The sequence below is a fragment of the Salvelinus alpinus genome, chromosome 4 (genome assembly GCF_045679555.1).
Source record: "Salvelinus alpinus chromosome 4, SLU_Salpinus.1, whole genome shotgun sequence".
Taxonomy (NCBI): domain Eukaryota; kingdom Metazoa; phylum Chordata; class Actinopteri; order Salmoniformes; family Salmonidae; genus Salvelinus; species Salvelinus alpinus.
In genome coordinates, this window is record NC_092089.1 from 68,836,777 (window position 1) to 68,857,552 (window position 20,776).

At 43.6% G+C, this 20,776-nt stretch overlaps 1 protein-coding gene across 1 annotated transcript in view; it reads left to right on the forward strand.

The window, feature by feature from the left end:
* Positions 1–20,776, forward strand: part of LOC139574257 (vascular endothelial growth factor receptor kdr-like) — a 68,798-nt gene that overhangs the window by 4,866 nt on the left and 43,156 nt on the right. Inside the window, exons 2-10 of the mRNA XM_071398663.1 lie at positions 6,177–6,264; positions 8,455–8,657; positions 11,687–11,814; positions 14,553–14,712; positions 16,720–16,856; positions 16,949–17,132; positions 17,328–17,451; positions 17,669–17,838; positions 19,459–19,615. Of these exons, the coding sequence (XP_071254764.1) occupies positions 6,177–6,264; positions 8,455–8,657; positions 11,687–11,814; positions 14,553–14,712; positions 16,720–16,856; positions 16,949–17,132; positions 17,328–17,451; positions 17,669–17,838; positions 19,459–19,615 (1,351 nt within the window). The remainder of the gene's footprint in view (positions 1–6,176; positions 6,265–8,454; positions 8,658–11,686; positions 11,815–14,552; positions 14,713–16,719; positions 16,857–16,948; positions 17,133–17,327; positions 17,452–17,668; positions 17,839–19,458; positions 19,616–20,776) is intronic.

The following is a 20,776-nucleotide window of genomic DNA, read 5'->3' on the forward strand; positions in this document are numbered from 1 at the left end:
GCAGGACAAGTTAACCCCAATGTAACCTCACAATCAATTATAGGCCACCAACTGTGAGCCAGTAAAGCCTTGAAATTAATAATGGAATATTTTAAGTTCCTTGTTTGGGAAATTCACAGTAGTGTTAAAGCCAGTTGCTTAAACTAAATATATTGTGAAAAATGTGTGCAAATGTTATAATGTGCCATTGAGGTATAAAATGGTGGCCCAGTGCGGTACAGGAAGCCAGTGATCATGTCGGTGGAAACTGATTGACTATAGTTGGCTGCTGTTATGCTACTCTGCTGTATCCATGGACACACTGCAGCGAATATGACTCACAAGCCTCTGACCTTTCTCTTTTATAAAGGAGTGTCCCCCCCCACCATCCTCTCTCTGCCCTTTGTTCCCCATGTTGGACTTACAAAGAGATGGAGTGGCAAGGTTAAACGAGGGAGTCATTATTCCTCATTGTTGTTTTTGCCTTGAAAACCCCAAAATATATCCTCTCACCCTCACTCCAGAGACTGCCTTACTGGTATATGGTAGGACGGGAAGCACACAGAGACATGAGGGAATTCCATACATTATTCCCAGCACTTTAAAGAGGATGAGAGAGAGAACGAGAGAAAGTGAGAGTCTGAATGTGGCAGTAGCCAGGCAGTCCAGGCTAGTTGCCAACAGCTTGTGTGTAAAACTGCGTAATAAAACCCCATTATTATGGTATGAGATGACTGTGTTTGGGAGGAAATCCCCAGTCCAAACCCTTAAGCGGCATCATATTGGGTTCAGCAGCAGTTTCTTACCTAAAGGATTTAACATCAAATCAAATTGTATTTGTCACATGCTTGGTAAATAACAGGTTTAGACTAACAGTGAAATGCTTACTGACGGGTCCTTTCCAACAATGCAGAGAGAAAAATATAAATAATAGATAACAATAACAACAGGAATAAATAAAAAAGTAATAACACCAGGAATAAATAGAAACGTAATTACACCAGGCATAAATAGAAATGTAATAACACCAGGAATAAATAGAAATGTAATAACACCAGGCATAAATAGAAATGTAATAACACCAGGAATAAATAGAAATGTATTAACACCAGGAATAAATACACAATGAGAAATTATAACTTGGCTATATACCCAGGGTACCAGTACCGAGTAGATTAGCACGGGTAGGGTACAAGGTAATTGAGGAAGATATGTAAATATTGGTAGAGATGAAGTGGCTAGGCAACGGGATAGATAATAAACAGTAACAGCAGCGTAAGAGAAGAGTCAAAAGAGATTAGTGCAAAAAGGGTCAATGCAAATATTCCAGGTAGGTGTTGGTTAACTATTTAACTAACTATTTAGCAGTCTTATGGCTTGGGGGTAGAAGCTGTTCAGCATCCTGTTGGTTCCAGACTTGGTGCATCGGTACCGCTTGCAGTGCCGTAGCAGATAACAGTCTATGACTTGGGTGACTGGTATAGAGGTCCTGGATCGCAGGGAGCTCGGCCCCAGTGATTTACTGGGCCGTACGCATTATCCACTGTAGCGCCTTGTGGTCGGATGCCAGTTGCCATACCAAGCGGTGACGCATCCAGTCAAGATGCTCTCAATGGTGCAGCTATAGAACCTTTTGAGGATCTGAGAGCCCATGTCTAATCTTTTTAGCCTCCTGATGTGGAAGAGGCGTTGTTGTGCCCTCTTCATGACTGTGTTGATGTGTTTGGACCATTGATAGATCTTTAGTGATGTGGACACCGAAGAACTTGAAGCTCTCAACCCGCTCCACTACAGCTCCGTCGATGTGAATGGGGGCGTGCTAGGCCCTCCGTTTCCTGTAGTCCACAATCAGCTCCTTTGTCTTGCTGACGTTGAGGGAGAGGTTGTTGTCCTGGCACCACACTGCCAGGTCTCTGACCTCCTCCCTGTAGGCTGTCTCATAGTCGACGGTGATCAGGCCTACCATCGTCATGCCATCTGCAAACTTAATGATGATGTTGGAGTTGTGCTGAGTCGATTCCCCCACGCAGTCGTGGGGGAACAGGGAGTACAGGAGGGGACTAAGCACGCACCCCTTAAGGGCCTCTGTGTTGATGGTCAGTGTGGCGGATGTGTTGTTGCCAACCCTCACCACCATGGGGCAGCCCATCAGGAAGTCTAGGATTCAATTGCAGAGGGAGGTGTTTAATCCCAGGGTCAGTGGTGTAAAGTACTTAACAAAAAATGCTTTAAAGTACTACTTAAGTATTTTGGGGGGTATCTGTATTTTACTATGTATATTTTTTTGACAACTTTTAATTTTACTTCACAACATTCCTGAAGAAAATGATGTACCTTTTACTCGATACATTTTTCCTGATAACCAAAAGTACTCGTTACATTTTGAATGCTTAGCAGTACAGGAAAATGGTCCAATTTACGCACTTATCAAGAGAACATCCCTGGTCATCCCTACTACCTCTGATCTGGTGGACTCACTAAATGCTTCATTTGTAAATAATGTCTGAGTGTTGGACTGTGCCCCTGGCTATCCATAAATAAAAATAACACAAACATTGTGCCTTCTGGCTTTCTTAATATAAAGAATTTGAAATTATTTATACTTTTACTTTTGATACTTAAGTATATTTAAAAACAAGTACTTTTAGATTTTTATTTTACTGGGTGACTTACATATTTACTTGAGTCATTTTCTATTAATGCATCTTTACTTTTACTCAAGTATGACAATTGAGTACTTTTTCCACCACTGCCCAGGGTTCTTATCTTAATCATGAGATTGAAAGGCACGATGGTGTTGAACGCTGAGTTGTAGTCAATGAACAGCTCATGAGATAGTATTTGGATTACACAAGTGTCTGGCAGAAAACAGCTGAAACTATTTTGGGTGTTTTAAAGAGCACACTGATTTCCATGGGGACTAGACACAAAGATAGTATTTCGATTAGTTTAAAAACTGTCAATTTGTCATTGTTTGGAGGCCTCGTTTGTTCTCTGACTAAATTTATGCTTTCCGTCTAGCTTGACCCCAAACACGTCCAAATAGAGCTTGGAATCCCAACCTTTTAAAAGCAAAAGTCCTTCCTGGAAGTGTAACGACCACACGTGTTTTCAAAACACAATGTCCTGTTCTTTGTTGTTTCCCCAGCTCTGCACAGAGGGAGGCTAGGGAATTATGAATGGAGGTCCCAGAGTAACACTACCAATGTCAACTGCTGTTTGAAAACTGTCACAAGAGCCCAACGCCAACCAGCAGTGAGCTAAATATGGCAACCCAGAGAGGCATCGGATAGTGGTTGCTCTCTCTCTCTTTTTTGTTTGTTCCATGCCTGTCCTCTTCTTTTATGGTTCCTAATGAGAACCAGGTCTTGGACCCTCTGAACTGAACCACCACAACAAGCACAATTTCTGGAATTTTTCAGGCGTTCCACTGGAGGAATGCGGTACACAGCTGTTCGGTGGGGGCGGGGGGACACAGGGCGGGCGGCTTGATGAGGGGTCTTTTTAAGTGGGAACCATCCATCTGTAGTTTGTTGCAGAGCAGAGCAGAGGGAACTGCCTGGTTTTAGGAGAAGAGTTTCCCTCCAGTGAGTGGTGAGGTCAGGTTGTAGTATGTAGTGTGTTTGTGTGTGTGTGTGTGTGTGTGTGTGTGAGAGAGAGAGAGAGAGAGAGAGAGAGAGAGAGAGAGAGAGAGAGAGACACTTTGTGCATACAGTATGTAAAAGCAAGTGGATCAAAGTGTGGAACAAATGTGGTGGAGTTTTTGAATGAGACTCAAGTTAGTATACCGGAGGTCATTTGTAGACAGTAAATAAAATAGTGATCGGGGAAATAAATCCATACAGTACATATCGCAATATTATTTTTGGACGATATTATATAGATAGTCGACTCCAATTGTTGCTACTGTAGGTAGTGTTAGCTAGCACTAGTCGGCTGTACCTGCGCCAGAAATACGGTATTTTTCATCCTGTAGCTTGTTCTCCATCTTCCTTTTAAATAGTGCGCCAACATGTTTTCAGCTTTGTTTCCCCTAACTGATCAAAACAAATCTTCTCGTGATCTCTCTTGTCTCTCTCCAGCAGACATATAGTGAGAAAAATGTTTGCAACATCAAATCGCAATAAGATCGCAGTATAGGATCGCAATACATAGCGGCACCTAAGGATCATGATAATATCGTATCGTGAAGTCCCTGGCAATTCCCAGCCCTAGTAAATAAGACTTTTTAGGAATATATATATTATTTAAAGCATTAATGGACAACATATGAGCTTTAGGAAACATTAGCTTTATGCAGGACCGTTTCCTAGGAATCTCGGTGTGAGTACGTCCTTTTCGCTCAGCTGGTTTGAAATATGCACCGTCACATTCTTCAGGCCTTTGTTTATGTACACATCGATCCATCCATGTGTAAATACACACATGGGCAATAAGAAAAAAGTCATAACGACAGAGTCATAACGTGTTTGTCTGAAGATTGTGATCTCTGATTTAGGTTTAGCATAAGTAGAAGTATTAAAGAGAGCAATGTAGTATACTTAGACCCTATACTGTAGTACTCTGTCATACTGAGAGGAATGTTTTGATCACTTTAAAAACCTTTGACCACATCCCTTCCCCTCCAAATAACCTTGGACTCATACGAAACAATGATGTTATAACATTTTGGGGGGGAAGTTGATATTGAGTGCCAACATTGGCATGGGCAGTTCATTCTTGGACAACAGCTGTTCAGACCCTCACAGTGAAACAAATCCGAACTCTGTGTACTTTTGATTGTGTGTGTGTTGTGTTCACGTGCATTTGTGTGTGTGTGTGTTTCTGGAGTCCACACAGGGAATTAGCCTGGTTGTGTAATTCCATTGACCGTCTGGATACTGTATGACTCAAGTAAAAGCTTCGCTGCAGATATCCGCTCTTAAAGAGAAAATGTAATGAACGTGTTTGCCTGGCGACCGGACTAAACCACAGGTTGTCAGTACACAAGCTGCTTGGGGAGTAGAGAGTCAAAAGAAGGAAATCACTTATGAGACCGTCACACCTCACGGACAGCAGAGAGAATGACAGTGCTTCCTATTCTGAGCACCGCGAGCAGCACCTATCAACAGCTTCAGCCAGGCCCAAACCCAACTGGGATTTTTAATCCACCGTTTCAACCTCCCCTTTTGTCGCTCTTCCCTACAAATGTAATAATAGCATACAGAGCATCAACAAGATCAGAGGTCAATAAAAAAGTACATCTGCACAAATAAGTGTTATGAGAAAGAGAGGAAGAGAGAGAGAGTCCCCACCAAGCTAGATTGACTGATTGATCTGGAGGAAGTGCTTGTTGACATGTTGCAGGGCTCATCTGGGTCTGTCCGGTTCTCCCCAGTTGTGACTGACCCGTCTGGCTGGCTGAGGTGCACAGCTGCTCCCCATGCCCCCCCCCCCCCCCCACTCTAACACACTCACATAGCTCATCACTACCAGACCAGACCAGTATCCATCCAGAGCCCTACCCTACACGGACTGCACCGGAAACAACCCCCACCCCCACCCCTCCCATCCCCAACCCTGACCCCTTCACAGCAGAGCACCACTTGCATAAGATCCAGCAGCAGAGTAGACCAGAACATGGGCTGCACTGACTCAGGGGAAAAACTCCCAAGGAATTTGTCACACCACTAGTAAGTCAGACTGTAGGATTCTTGGCTGTAAATAGAGGCATGGTGTAATTAGGTTGACTGTAAATAGAGGCATGGTATAATTAGGTTGACTGTAAATAGAGGAATGGTGTAATTAGGTTGTCTGTAAATAGAGGCATTGTGTAATTAGGTTGACTGTAAATAGAGGCATGGTGTAATTAGGTTGACTGTAAATAGAGGCATGGTGTAATTAGGTTGACTGTAAATAGAGGCATGGTGTAATTAGGTTGACTGTAAATAGAGGCATGGTGTAATTAGGTTGACTGTAAATAGAGGAATGGTGTAATTTGCTTGACTGTAAATAGACGAATGGTGTAATTTGGTTGACTGTATAGAGGCCTGGTGTAATTTGGTTGACCGTAAATAGAGGCATGGTGTAATTTGTTGTTTACTGTAAGACTACTATGAAGCGACACTTTGAAATGCGCAGTGTGTATTAATGTATCCACTGAGTGTGTTAGCCAATGTCTGAATGTGTGTGTGTGTGTGTGTGTGTGTGTTTTACAGGTCAGGTCAGCCTGCCGGCCCCTCTTCTGCTTCCCTCTGGGGACACACACCTTCGCCACACTGGGAAGTCACTCACCCTCACCTGCAGGTATGACACACATACACCCACACACGCATACACATTCACACACACACACATAAACAAACACACACACACATACCCACAAACAAACAAACAAACACACACACACACACACATACTGAACCAACAAGTTCCCCAACAGAAAATATGTTTTAACTTACAGATGTAGGATCTTAATTTGAACCAGTTTGCTACAGCAGTAAAATAATCCCGCAGCAACAGGAAATGTGAATTATTATGTGGATTATAATTAATGAAAATTTTTGTAGGGGTTGATACATTTTTCTTAAGGGAAAATCAAGTCTGAAATTTCAAAGTGGAAATTACAAATACATTACACATTTAAAAGTACTGCATTGCAGGAAAGTTCTCATGCAACAGGGTGATCAAATTAATATTCTACATCTGTACTCTATAGGGCCCCATCACAAGAGTCAGGAGTTGTTCCTGCCCACACAACCAGACAAGGAAATACTTGTTTTTTACAACTCTGGGGTTTTCTTGGTTAGGTCATATGGACAGAACAAAAAAGTGTAAATGCCTTTTAAAATAGGCCATTCATTTTGATGATAGAGGTACGGGAAATAATCTGAACTCCCTGGCAAGCCTTACATCAACAATCCAAACGGTTCATGCCAACACCCCTCCCCTGTCATTTATTAGCTCCTGGTCCTGCTCCAGTGGTTGGCTGTTCTCTGGACTGCCAAGAAAGCCTGTCTGGCACCATTAGACAGCTAGGCCAGGATAAAGTAAGGAGAGGGAATGTAAAAGGGACTGCTGGAGCATCAAGACCGTCAGACCACAGAGGCAGCTAGGCAGTTACACCCCCAGCCAGGAACCAGTGTGTTCCCCATTTATCAATCTGTTCCAAATTCCTCCGGGGGGCCGATGGGACCCCTGTCTGTCTGAAGTGCACACATTTGTTAAGCGTTTAGAGAGGCTTGCATCATTTTCTAGACACTTCAGGGAAGTTAACCCCTGTGGTCCTAATGCGACGCTTCCCTCCAAGGCCATGTGCTAAAAAGTCCCCGGACTGAAACTATGGTTTCTAGCCTCTTGATGAGAGTTTGAAGTTGCTTGACCCAAGGCGCTGTAGGCAGAGGCAGTGGTATGCAGCGAGAAATGTTTCAAGATCCTCTGGGATCGTTTTTAATGGGACCTTAAAAACGGACATTGTTTGGAATATGTGTTATTTGAACACATCATCCCAGAGACCCCAGCCATGTCCCCATGTGCAAATCCAAGTTATCAAGATGACTCCAGATTATTGGAAGGGCCTTTAAACACTTTCCAATAAACATAATCTGAGGCGCCCTGAAGGGAGGGGCTGGACCTAATCGACTGGCAACCGGAACAAAATGGTGTGACACTGGAAAAATTCCCACAGAATAATTATTGCAAACCATGCATCTCTTTCTTTTCCTGAGAATATTCACTATCAAAAACCAGAAAAGACACATAATCTGTCAAGTCAGGTCAAAGCCAAAATTTTACACGGATTTGAATAAGTTTAAATAAAAGTTCAGATGTATTCTTAAAACTAGAATCCTTAGTTGCTACATCCATTTTTGGACTTAATTAATTATATATACCCATTGATTCTTGAAGAATATAACGTATACATGCCTCACGAGTTTAGTTCAACTGTTGTACTCCATCAGAACCCAACATATAATCTTGTTTTAAACAATGTACATGTAAACAAACACTGTATCTTCTAAAAACATGGTTAAAACTATCATTTTGATATCATGGATGGTCAGTCCTTGCACCCATAGCTCTGTCTATGAATTTAAAAGAGGTTACATTTTCACCAGGCTGAGTGACGGCTTTGTTATTGTTTCAATTAAGGATTCCAGCTTTAAGAGCTTGTGCCTGTAACATTTGAGAGTATGTTTGTGTGCATAAATCAGGTGAGACAATGAAGGTATTTGACTTGGTGATGCTGCTGACCTGAGGGTGACGACCCAGAGCCCTAGTGGGGGTAGGAGGGTAATAAGAAAGGGATGATGCAGGTGGTCTGACTGACCCTCTCAGACCCTCTGTACTTTGTCGCTTGACTTAGATGTTGCCCTTAACCACAGATCTAGAATCCGATTTCCCTACCCTCAATCCACATTTGAACCATTAGGGACACTAAATAATATCTGATCCTCTATCAGTTCTTAGGGTTTACTTCTGCTGTGTCTTTATCAGAGGTGCCGCCCAACTGCACTGGAGGCTGCCCTGGCGGGACGTCACCTCGGAGGGGGTGCGCGTGGAGGAGTGTGAGCCTCGGGTGCACGCCCACTGCAGTAAGTTGCTGGTGAGCCACCTGAGCCCCAACGACACGGGCCTCTACAGCTGCAGGTACACCCAGCCCTCCGCCGACTTCAGCTCCACCTACATCTACGTCAAAGGTGAGTCCCGCTTTATACTGTTCAGACATTTCCCAATGGTATAGCCCCTTTCATACAATGTTGTATCTGCAGCCCAACGGGTTTTACATACAGTATAAAGTGTATGTTGACAGAGTAAATCATCATTGTTGAGTTCTATAATGACATTCTTGCGTGAAGTAGTGCCCTGTTCGGGCATGCATTTTAAGCCCAAGCCCTACCCATGCCCGAGACGTTCAGGCCATACCCTACCCAGGCCCGATTGCTTCTGCCAAATTTTAGGGCTGGACTTGCCTGAACGCGAAATAAGAAATAACTTCCTTTGTTAGGATCCATTAGCCGTCTCTGTCTGTTCTCCCCCTCTCTGTGCTGCTCGCTCTGCATGCGCACTGTGCATGGCTCTGCTTGTGTGAGTATCCATAGCGATGCCTCTGCTTGCTGTTATGCTCAATGACAAGACAGAGAGCAGTTAGCTGTAAACTAGCTACTTTTTCTCCATCTAAATTCCGATAAAATTCAAGGAACATGACTTTTTCTGTTAAAATATTCTCTCCTGTGGACTCGGTCAATGTTCTAGTGTTATATTTGATGAGGTTCAAGCACTTCTGACACTATGATATGTACTTTGAAGCAAAACACGAGCAATTGGCTCAGCTTCAAAATGTTAATGATCAGTTTAGTGATACCCGAGCCCTACCCGTACCTTAGTAATTGATGAAAAAACAGGCCCTTCCCAGCCCTAACCCGATGTATAATGTCGGGGCCCATCAGGCTCAGGTCGGGTAGCAGAGCTCTAGCATGAAGTCCATAATAAGCAAATAGCTCCCAGCGTGTGAAAGTTGATATGAAAAGGATCCCCCTTTGTGATTTAAATAGTTTGTTGGATTTTGTTCATTTTAACGCCGATAAGGACCTTTTTCACTCCTGATCTGTATGGTTTTTTTCATCTTTTTCGTTAGAGTTGGTTTGTTTCAGAACAGCATATGTTCAACAAATTCCCTCTAAAGAACAGGGGGTGATTTTAAATGGGCCGACGCCTACAGTGCAGTACGGTTTAAACTGAGACAGCTATTAGAACAACAGAGGCTCTTAAGGGCCAGGCTAGAGCCATGGTCACTGAGCAGCCTGACATCTTCATGCATGATACAAGAGCTGGAAGCCAGCCAGTCTTTCAGAAAAAAAGACAGAATAAGATTTTAAAATATATATATATATAAATAAAGGAGAGGCTCCATTCCACACCTCATTTAGCGGACAACAACAGTCATAACTCTCCACATGTTGTAAAGAAGATGGTTGTAATTACAGATATATGACTGCATGTTGAGAGGGGATATTTTATTTTAAGGAATCTAGTCCAAGCCATACAGGAGGAACTGAGTTGTGCCTCTAACAGAGAGAAAGGCTTTCCCCCTCTTCCTGACTCCTTCTGGGACAGGGAAGGAGAGTGTATCACATTGGAAGCCCTTGTCATTGGCTATTATTTCCGGCTGTTGTTTTTCCAGTCAGTCTCACCTGGAGCCTCGCACGACACCAGCTATGGTCTCTCCCAAGTTACAGGCCTAGTCCTCCCTCAAAATTTAGAGCGTGACCTCTACGAAACAGACAAACTGCACGTACAAACACGTGCAAATAGCTCCTTAGTGAGAGCATTGCAATGCAACACTAAATACATTAAAACATTACCATAGTTGAGATTGCCATCAGTGTCCCTTCAAAAGTGTCAAGGTCTTAGTCTGAGGGACTGTGGTGGGGATCGGTCTCATGGAACATCTGGGCAGAAAGATAAGAATGACAAGCCTGACGAATAATATTTTCTGGATGAAACCAACAGTGAGTTCCTTTCTATCTCTGTCTGGACATGTGTTTTTGTCCAGGACATCTTTTTGTCCAGCTCCTGTGAAGTGTGTGCACAAATGTTTCTTAATATCTGGCCTTCAGAACAGATGCTGATATTTCATGCCAACTTAAAATTGCGATGCAAAAGTACTAGACTCCTTAGGTTGAGGTCCTAGCCTGATTCCCTGGCTGGTCTCTCTGCCTCCTCTGGCGATCTGACAGCCTGGTAGCCCCGTGTTTAGTCTAACCAGGCCTCTTTCAAAGACTTTCAACTGTTTATTAGATCATTTTCCATATTTGTTTTACAAATACTAGTCCATTCTATCACGCCAAAACAGCTCAGCCTCGCACAAATCACTCAAGTATTTGTGTAACAGCAAAGTTCACACAGCAGGTCTGTGAAAGAACAGTCAGAGAGGCATTGGATGCCTGCCCTGGTGAGAAAGACTGGAGCTGTGATAGAGCTATCATAGCTATCTCCATCCTGTTTCTTTATCCAAAGCTGCACCTAGCAGGAGGAGCGGGAGGGGGTTTGGAGAATGAGCTGATCTCACTAGTCGGGAGATTCTGTTTGATCTCTGTGTGAGATAGATGGCCTGACATTACCCTGACTCTACTGAACTTAAAAAACAGATTTTAAGGAATCTTTTTCCCCCCTACTTTTTTGTTGTTGATGTTGGTACTTTTGCCCCTTTTTCGTGATATCCAAATTGGTTGTTACAGTCTTGTCCCATCGCTGCAACCCCCTGATGGACTCGCGAGAGGCGAAGGTCGATAGCCATCCGTCCTCTGAAACACGACCCTGCCAAGCCGCACTGCTTCTTAACACATTGCTCGCTTAACCCGAAAGCCAGCCACACCAATGTGTGGGAGGAAACACTGTCCAGCTGGCGACCGTGGTCAGTTTGCAGGCACCCGGCCCGCCACAAGGAGTCGCTAGAGCTCGATGGGACAAGGAAATCCCGGACGGCCAAACCCTCCCCTAACCCGGACCAATTGTGCGCCGCCTCATGGGTCTCCCAGTCACGTCCAGCTGTGTGACAGCCTGGGATTGAATCCGGGTCTGTAGTGATACCTCAAGCACTGCGTTGCAGTGCCTTAGACAGCTGCGCCACTCGGGAGGCTCACCCCTACTTTTAATAAAATACAGCTAATTAAATTAATTAAATTCATAGAGTAATTATTGATATTCTCTTTCATTTGTTCTACAGATCACCAGCATCCGTTTGTGGAGCACCATTTCCCCATTCCAGACACCTTGTTTACATACAGACATGAGGCCACCCTTGTGATTCCCTGTAGAACAACTTCTCCTGACCAGATTGTCACTCTTGAAGGGGTAAGACTTTTTATGATTATTAGTTTCTGTGTTCACATTCTCTTTCACAAGAGAGCAAATGTTAGCATTTATTATGATACTAACCAATGTTGACCAGTTGTCCACGCTATGAGACAGTATGGGCATCAGACTGATTACTTTACCAGAGTGTACCTTTTTCTGAAAGAGAAGTCTGCCATTGATGTCACTAAAGTCAAGATCGCAAAGAGACATGATAAACACAGGGGCTCTGCACTATGGGCATCTTTGGAGTTCTCACACCCATCAAACGGTAGGCCACTCAAGCATTCGGGAACAGACAGTGGCCACAGAGAGGGGAAGCTCAGGGGCAGGAGAGGGAGTCATCCTGTCTGCTTCCTGCTAAGAACAGGAAGGTCCTCCAATATATTTTTTCTGCAGAATAAAATCTCTCTCTAAATATAGAAGACCTCCTGTTATAAACATCTTGTCCAGGAAATGCTGGTCTAAAAAGCAATACATACAGTGGCTTGCGAAAATATTCACCCCCCTTGGCATGTTTCCTATTTTGTTGCCTTACAACCTGGAATTGAAATGTATTTTTGGGGGGTTTGTATCATTTTATTTACAAAACATGCCTACCACTTTAAAGATGCAAAATATTTTTTATTGGAAACAAACAAGAAATATAAAAAAAAAACGGAAAACTTGAACGTGCATAGCTATTCACCCCCCCAAAGTCAATACTTTGTAGAGCCACCTTTTGCAGAAATTACAGCTGCAAGTCTATTGGGGCATGTCTCTATAAGCTTGGCACATCAAGCCACTGGGATTTTGCCCGTTCTTCAAGGCAAAACTGTTCCAGCTCCTTCAAGTTGGATGGGTTCCGCTGATGGACAGCAATTTTAAGTCATACCACAGATTCTCAATTGGATTGAGGTCTGGGCTTTGACTAGGCCATTCCAAGACATTTAAATGTTTCCCCTTAAACCACTCGAGTGTTGCTTTAGCGCAGTATGCTTAGGGCCATTGTCCTGCTGGAAGGTGAACCTCCGTCCCAGTCTCAAATCTCTGGAAGACTGAAACAAGTTTCCCTCAAGAATTTCCCTGTATTTAGCGCCATCCATCATTCCTTCAATTCTGACCAGTTTCCCAGTCCCTGTCGATGAAAAACATCCCCACAGCATGATGCTGCCACCTCCATGCTTCACTGTGGGGACACCAAACTTGTTTGCTTATTCTTTTCTTTAGCAATGGCTTTTTTCTGGCCACTCTTCCGTAAAGCCCAGCTCTGTGGAGTGTACGGATTAAAGTGGTCCTATGGACAGATACTCTAATCTCCGCTGTGGAGCTTTGCAGCTCCTTCAGGGTTATCTTTGGTCTCTTTGTTGGCTCTCTGATTAATGCCCTCCTTGCATGGTCCATGAGGTTTGGTGGGCGACCCTCTGTGGGATGTTCAAAGTTTTGGATATTTTTTTATAACCCAACCCTGATCTGTACTTCTCCACATCTTTGTCCCTGACCTGTTTGGAGAGCTCTTTGGTCTTCATGGTGCCGCTTGCATGGTGGTGCCTCTTGCTTAGTGGTATTGCAAACTCTGGTGCCTTTCAGAACAGGTGTGTATATATACTGAGATCATGTGACAGATCATGTGACACTTAGATTGCACACAGGTGGACTTTATTTAACTAATTATGTGACTTCTGAAGGTAATTGGTTGCACCAGATCTTATTTAGGGGCTTCATAGCAAAGGGGGTGAATACATATGCACGCACCACTTTTCCGTTTTTAATTTATTTTTATTTTTTGAAACGAGTTATTTTTTTCATTTCACTTCACCAATTTGAACTATTTTGTGTATGTCCATTACATTAAATCCAATTAAAAATCTATTTAAATTACAGGTTGAAATGCAACAGAATAGGACAAAAATGCCAAGGGGAATGAATACTTTTGCAAGGCACTGTATCCAGTCAAAAACAATAGGCCGGGGCCTCCCAAGTGGCACAGCGGTCTAAGGCGCTGGATCGTAACTGGATAGTAGTTGGATAACATGAAATTGTGGAGAAAAAGGGGGTAGAATTAAAAAAACAACAACAGTAGGCCGATGGTGCTCCTGAGGAAGGTTAAGTGGTTTTTAATAAAACTAGGAGGAAATCTCTCTCGAAGGAGCTGGGTGTAGGGTACTGGGTCACAGTAACCAAGCTCCTTGTCTTATTACAGTATCCTATAACACGAGACGGCCTTCCTATAAATTATGTGCAACAATGAACAGAGTGCGTCTTCTGTTGCATGTTGACATGATGCCAGACCTCATACGTCTTATTCGGATGGCAAAGTTAGTGGGCTATGTGACCTCCCTGCTACTGGAAGATCTCTGGCATTTCTCTTTCCTTCCTACCTACTTCCTTCCTTCCCCTCTCGCTCCTCTCCCAGCAGCATAACACTTGGCTGGAGAACAAACAACTGCAGTGGTAGGCCTTGGCCACGTCCATCCATTTCATCCCTTGTTCAAAGTCAACAGTGCTCCGTGCATCGCTGTGTGGATAATTGTGATAGTTACACTCCATAAAACCATGAAAATGAATTAGAAGTTGGTTCTAATGGGCTGTCATCTCCAACTGAGCTCATTGGAGTGTGGAGTTTCATATCAAAGCCAGTTGCCCACATCGTATTTTAGTCTGACTGGCTGAGTGCTTTTTAAAGACTGCAGAACTAGAAGTGTGACTAAACATATAAGCCCTTTGACAAACACTTTGCTACCTGTCTCTTCTTACAGCTGCCACCCTTATCAGAGGAGATAGAACAATTGAAGAAATGGGACCCCAAAATAGGCTTTGTGATGCCATATGGTCCCTACAAATCCTTTAGTCTCCTGACCTGTGTCACCAGCGTCAATGGCCAACAGGTCCAGTCGCAGTACATCCCTCTGAGGCAAAGTGAGTAACTTCTCCTTTTCTAATTGAGCTTTTAACCTTGTATTGCAGTGAGCTAAATCAGGGTTACACAGAGTGTTTCTTGGTAGTCTAAAACAAATCTACTTTGACACAAAAGTATACACCTCACACACATGTTTATGGGCTTAAAGAAATAATACTCCTGTACCATGTCAGATATAGAGTTGAAATAAAAATAAAAATAGCATCCCAATATTGCACTTGATATACACTACCATTCAAAAGTTTGGGGTCACTTAGAAATGTCCTTATTTTTTGAGTTGCAAAATTAATAGGTTATAAATAATTATTTTTAATTGAAATAGTAATTGTGTCCTTCAAACTTTGCTTTCATCAAAGAATCCTCAATTTACAGCAATTACAGCCTTGCATACCTTTGGCATTCTAGTTGTCAATTTGTGGAGGTAATCTGAAGAGATTTCACCCCATGCTTCCTGAAGCACCTCCCACAAGTTAGATTGGCTTGATGGGCACTTCTTACGTACCATAAGGTCAAGCTGCTCCCACAACAGCTCAATAGGGTTGAGATTTGGTGACTGTGCTGGCCACTTCATTATAGACAGAATACCAGCTGATTGCTTCTTCCCTAAATAGTTATAGCATAGTTTGGAGCTGTGCTTTGGGTCATTGTGCTGTTGTAGGAGGAAATTGGCTCCACTTAAGCACCGTCCACAGGGTATGGCATGGCATTGCAAAATGGAGTGATAGCCTTCCTTCTTCAAGATCCCTTTTACCCTGTACAAATCTCCCACTTTACCACCAAACAAGGAACCCCCAGACCATCGCATTGCCTCCACCATGATGACAGATGGTTCACTCCTTCAGCATCTTTTCATGTTTTCTGCGTCTCACAAATGTTATTCTTTGTGATCCGAACACCTCAAACTTAGATTTGTCTGTCCATAACACTTTTTTCCAATCTTCCTCTGTCCAGTGTCTGTGTCCTTTTGCCCATCTTAATCTTTTATTTTTATTGGCCAGTCTGAGATATGTATTTTTCTTTGCAACTCTGCCTAGAAGGCCAGTATCCCAGAGTTGCCTCTTGAGACTGGTGTTTTGCGGGTACTATTTAATGAAGCTGCCAGTTGAGGACTTGTGAGGCGTCTGTTTCTCAAACTAGACACTCTAATGTACTTGTCCTCTTGCTCAGTTGTGCACCGGGGCCTCCCACTCCTCTTTCTATTCTGGTTAGAGACAGTTTACGCTGTTCTGTGAAGGGAGTAGTACACAGCGTTGTACGAGATCTTCAGTTTCTTGGCAATTTCTCGCATGGAATAGCCTTCATTTCTCAGAACAAGAATAGACTGACGAGTTTAAGAAGAAAGGTCTTTGTTTCTGGCCATTTTGAGCCTGTAATCAAACCCACAAATGCTGATGCTCCAGATACTCAACTAGTCTAAAGACGGCACGTTGTATTGCTTCTTTAATCAAGGCAACAGTTTTCAGCTGTGCTAACATAATTGCAAAATGGTTTTCTAATGATCAATTAGCCTTTTAAAATGATAAACTTGGATTAGCTAACACAACGTGCCATTGGAACACAGGAGTGATGGTTGCTGATAATGGGCCTCTGTACACCTATGTAGATATTCTATGAAAATCTGCCGTTTCCAGCTACAATAGTCATTTACAACATTACCAATGTCTACACTGTATTTCTGATCAATTTGATGTTATGTTAATGGGCCAAAAATGTGCTTTTCTTTCAAAAACAAGGACATTTCTAAGTGACCCCAAACTTTTGAACGGTAGTGTACATTACAGAAGACTGAAATATAACAAAACCGTTTCACATAGAAGCATCAGATTGTCTGAGGGTTTCTTTAAACAATGTTTATTAATGATGAAATTATGAAAAATATTAGTAACATTCCACCCATGAAGCCACTCGGTCATGTGACTGTAGGAAAGGGCTACGAGAGACAGAGGAATTACTGAGGATGTTGATTCATTTTCACTGTGTCTTCCCTTCTAACTCTGCTTGCATAGCTAACGTCCTGAGGAACGTAAAGATCAACCCTGAACGTATCAAGCTGTTAGTGGGAGATACTCTGGTCCTCAACTGCTCTGCAGAGACCACCTTCAACGGAAGGATCAACTTCCAATGGGAATACCCAAAGAGGATGGTAAGTTCTTAGTCATTCAACATCTTTTAAGATTACTGGTCAATTACTGGTCAATGTTTCAGGGTTGTTGATGAATGCCTTTGTGTCCCCAGGTCAATCGGAACCCCACCGTCAATAAGATCAGAGAGAATCCGGCTTTGATCACCAGGATGTACAAAGCCATCACCTTGTCCAACATCACCATGGACGACAGGGGCACGTACATGTGCACGGCGGAGATAGGGAACGTTGAGATGGGAAAAAAGGAACATGCCTCAGCCAAGGTCACCATCTACGGTGGGTCAGTGTTTAAGGAACTGGTACTGCGAGAAGGCAAGGTCTCTCTGAGCTAAGGCAGAGACAGACATAACTCCATTGTAAGGGTCATCTTGGGCATTCATTGTGTGACCTCATTGATAGTACATTTATACTGTTGTTTTTCGACAGTCGTTTTAATGCTTTCATCATTGGTCTTCTCCCGTGTGATTTCAGAACATCCATACCTGAATGTGTCCTATAAGAATGAATGGGACAGGATAGTCTACACAGAGGGTAGAAACAAGCTGATGTTTGAACCCAAGGTCAATGCACTGCCACCAACCGACACCATCACATGGTGAGACTGAGTTCAGCTGCTGGGACATTTCACTGTGTGTATTGTCAACTCCTGTCTGAATATAATAGCTCTGTTGTGACTGTGTGCACTAAACTGAAGCATGCGAGTATTTGATTTGGGATATAGAGTTGCTCACTAATTATCATCACAACTTTCATATCAGTACATTATGATGAGCTGAACTTCTAAAGCAAATGTTGGTGTATCTCGTTCCCAGGTATAAGGATGGCGTCCCCATCAACGAGAACTCCACTTGTTACGAGTCTTCAGGCTACAACCTACTCATCAAGGACGTGAAGCAGAAGGATGCTGGGGTCTTCACCATCGCCCTGGGCAACAAGGAGAGAGGCCTCTACAGGAATCTCAGCTACACTCTGGTAGTCCTAGGTAAAGCTCCTTTTAAATCGCCGCTCTATCCCATCCTATACCCCATTCCTTGTCCCTCCAAATGACTGGCCATCCTGAGGAAATGAAGCAATGGCCTGGACTTTGGGCCTCAGCATTTTGACCAGCCTCGGCACATTGGGTTCAAGCCCCCGGTTGGTCCTGGCCTGCAGTATGACAGGAACCCAGCCTCTCTAGCTCCTCACGTACAGGTGCACGGCTGAGATAGGGAACGCTGAGATGGGGAACAAAAAGCACGCCTCAGCCAAGGTCACCATCTACGGTGGGTCAGTGCGTTCGGAACTGGTACTGCGTGAAGGCAAGGTCTCACTGAGCTAAGGCAGGGACGGACATAACTCCATTATAAGCGTCATCTTGGGCAATCATTTGTTTACATCCTCTCCATGTGTATGTAGCCCATCTGGACCAGCACCACTTGTGTAAACAACCGTGTTCTGTCATTATATAGGGCTATTTGTGTACTTTATATGCTTTAGCAAAGACTGTTCAAACAAATATATTGTAATGATTGCCATGTAAATACTGATGGTTGTTAACACCAGCGGTTGTAGAAGAGGTCGGTGTTATGTTCTGGGGCTTTGATCGTGTGTTGGATGGAGAGCCGGGGAGTGCAATCGGCCTGCCCTTAAGAACTCTGTTGAGCAACACGTGTGCCACTCAGATACTACTCCAAGCTGGCGACGGGGGGCAAAAGAATGCATAACAAAGTATTTCCATCCCATTCCCTGCACATTACCCAGGAATCCCCCTACCATGCCAAAGTGGAAAGATCAGCCCCCTCTCTCCCTCATATAAATGCTATCTATGGACACTTGCTGTCCCGATTGCTCAACGCAACATAGTTATTGGAATGGCAAAAAAATGACCCACTCTCACAGACAAAAACAATGGAAGGAGAAATCAAGAGATTCCTGGGAACAGTTAGGCAACAATTTTAAACATCGTTCATCAAGCGTTTGAAGTTCAGCCCCAGTGCTTCAGATCTCAAATATTCAGCAGCCGGGGCTTGAACTGAGGACATTGCTGAGAGAAACCATGTTACGACTTCAGCCTCAGCCTCACCAATGCATCCAGGCATACAAACAAAACAAACACACACACACACACACACACACACACACACACACACACACACTGACTGGTTGACAATGATTAACTGATGTGAACATTTTCCTGGGGATGGCATCCAGTCTGTCTGTGTCCGCCCACCAGTCAGTCTGGTGTTGATTACTGCTGTGTTCTCCCACACTGCTGATCCACTGACCTGGGCCTGGGCATAGGGCCACATCTGTCCCAGAGGCAGCAGGGTAGAGGTCAGGCTCTGGGACACTGTGACACCCTGATGTGATGGACAACCACAGGGTATCAGGGCTATGCAATCACTCAGCCATTTTCAAGCACTTCAAAGCCCACTCTCTGAGGCTAGATGACAACTGGATGTTGATGGCACCTTTTCCATGGTTATTCATCATGATGACGGACCTCTATCTTTATAAAGACATTATGACCTACCTCTATCTTTATAAAGACATTATGACCTCCAACAGCCAGGTAGTGTAACGGTTAATGCAACAGTGTCTGATCTCTTTGTCTGTATCTCAGTGAGGCCTATGATCTCAGAAGAGGAGGTGGCCTCGGTGGACGTCCAACCATACATGTTCGGCAAGCAGCACCAGCTAACCTGCACCGCCTTTGGAGTGCCCATGCCCGACATCACGTGGCTCTGGCAACCATGCCATCCTGACCCCACCGACAAAGAGTGAGTCACCGACACACCATCCTGGCCTGTTTATCCGGGGGTGGGGGGGGGGGGGAACTAAATCATTAACTAAACTGTGAAGACCTTTTTCTTTGAATTATTTTACTGCATCAGTGCCTTTTAACCTTAACGCTTCCAGTAACACAATTCTGCATTCTTCACTTCTTGTTTTTCACTTTCACAATGTTCCTTCACTGGTAAGGTACTTTCGTTGTTTTTCTGTAAACCATACTTAGTCACCAAGACCATCTGACCACAGTTTCAAATGACAGAAACGGCCAGTTTCATGCAGAGAACAGAGATAGGTCATAGGGAGTGTTGTGTGTTTTCTCATCCAGGGGTCACTGTGCATTTCTAGTTATTTCTGTAGGTATGGTGAAACACTGCCTTGTCCACACTGCCTTGAGTTTTATTGTCCACTCTCGGGCCTGTATGAATAGACATGATTGGTAAAGCAGACCAGCTTTGTCTTAGCCAGTGCACCTCCTGGTTATGTTTTGGATGAGTGTTTAGATTTGTTGGACGCTGAGCTCAGCTGTCACAGTATTGGAACTGGATCGTACAGACAGACACACACACATACACAAAGACAAACAGACAGATACACACACACATATAAAGACAAACAGACAGACAGACACACATACAAAGACGAACAGACAGACAGACACACATACAAAGACAAACAGACCGACACACACACATACAAAGACAAACAGACAGACACACACACACACATATAAAGACAAACAGACAGACAGACACACATACAAAGACAAACAGACAGACACACACACATACAAAGACAAACAGACAAACACACACACACATATAAAGACAAACAGACAGACAGACACACATACAAAGACAAACAGACAGACAGACACACATACAAAGACAAACAGACAGACACACACACATACAAAGACAAACAGACAGACAGACACACATACAAAGACAAACAGACAGACACACACACACATATAAAGACAAACAGACAGACAGACACACATACAAAGACAAACAGACAGACAGACACACATACAAAGACAAACAGACAGACAGACACACATACAAAGACAAACAGACAGACAGACACACATACAAAGACAAACAGACAGACACACACACATACAAAGACAATCAGACAGACAGACAAAC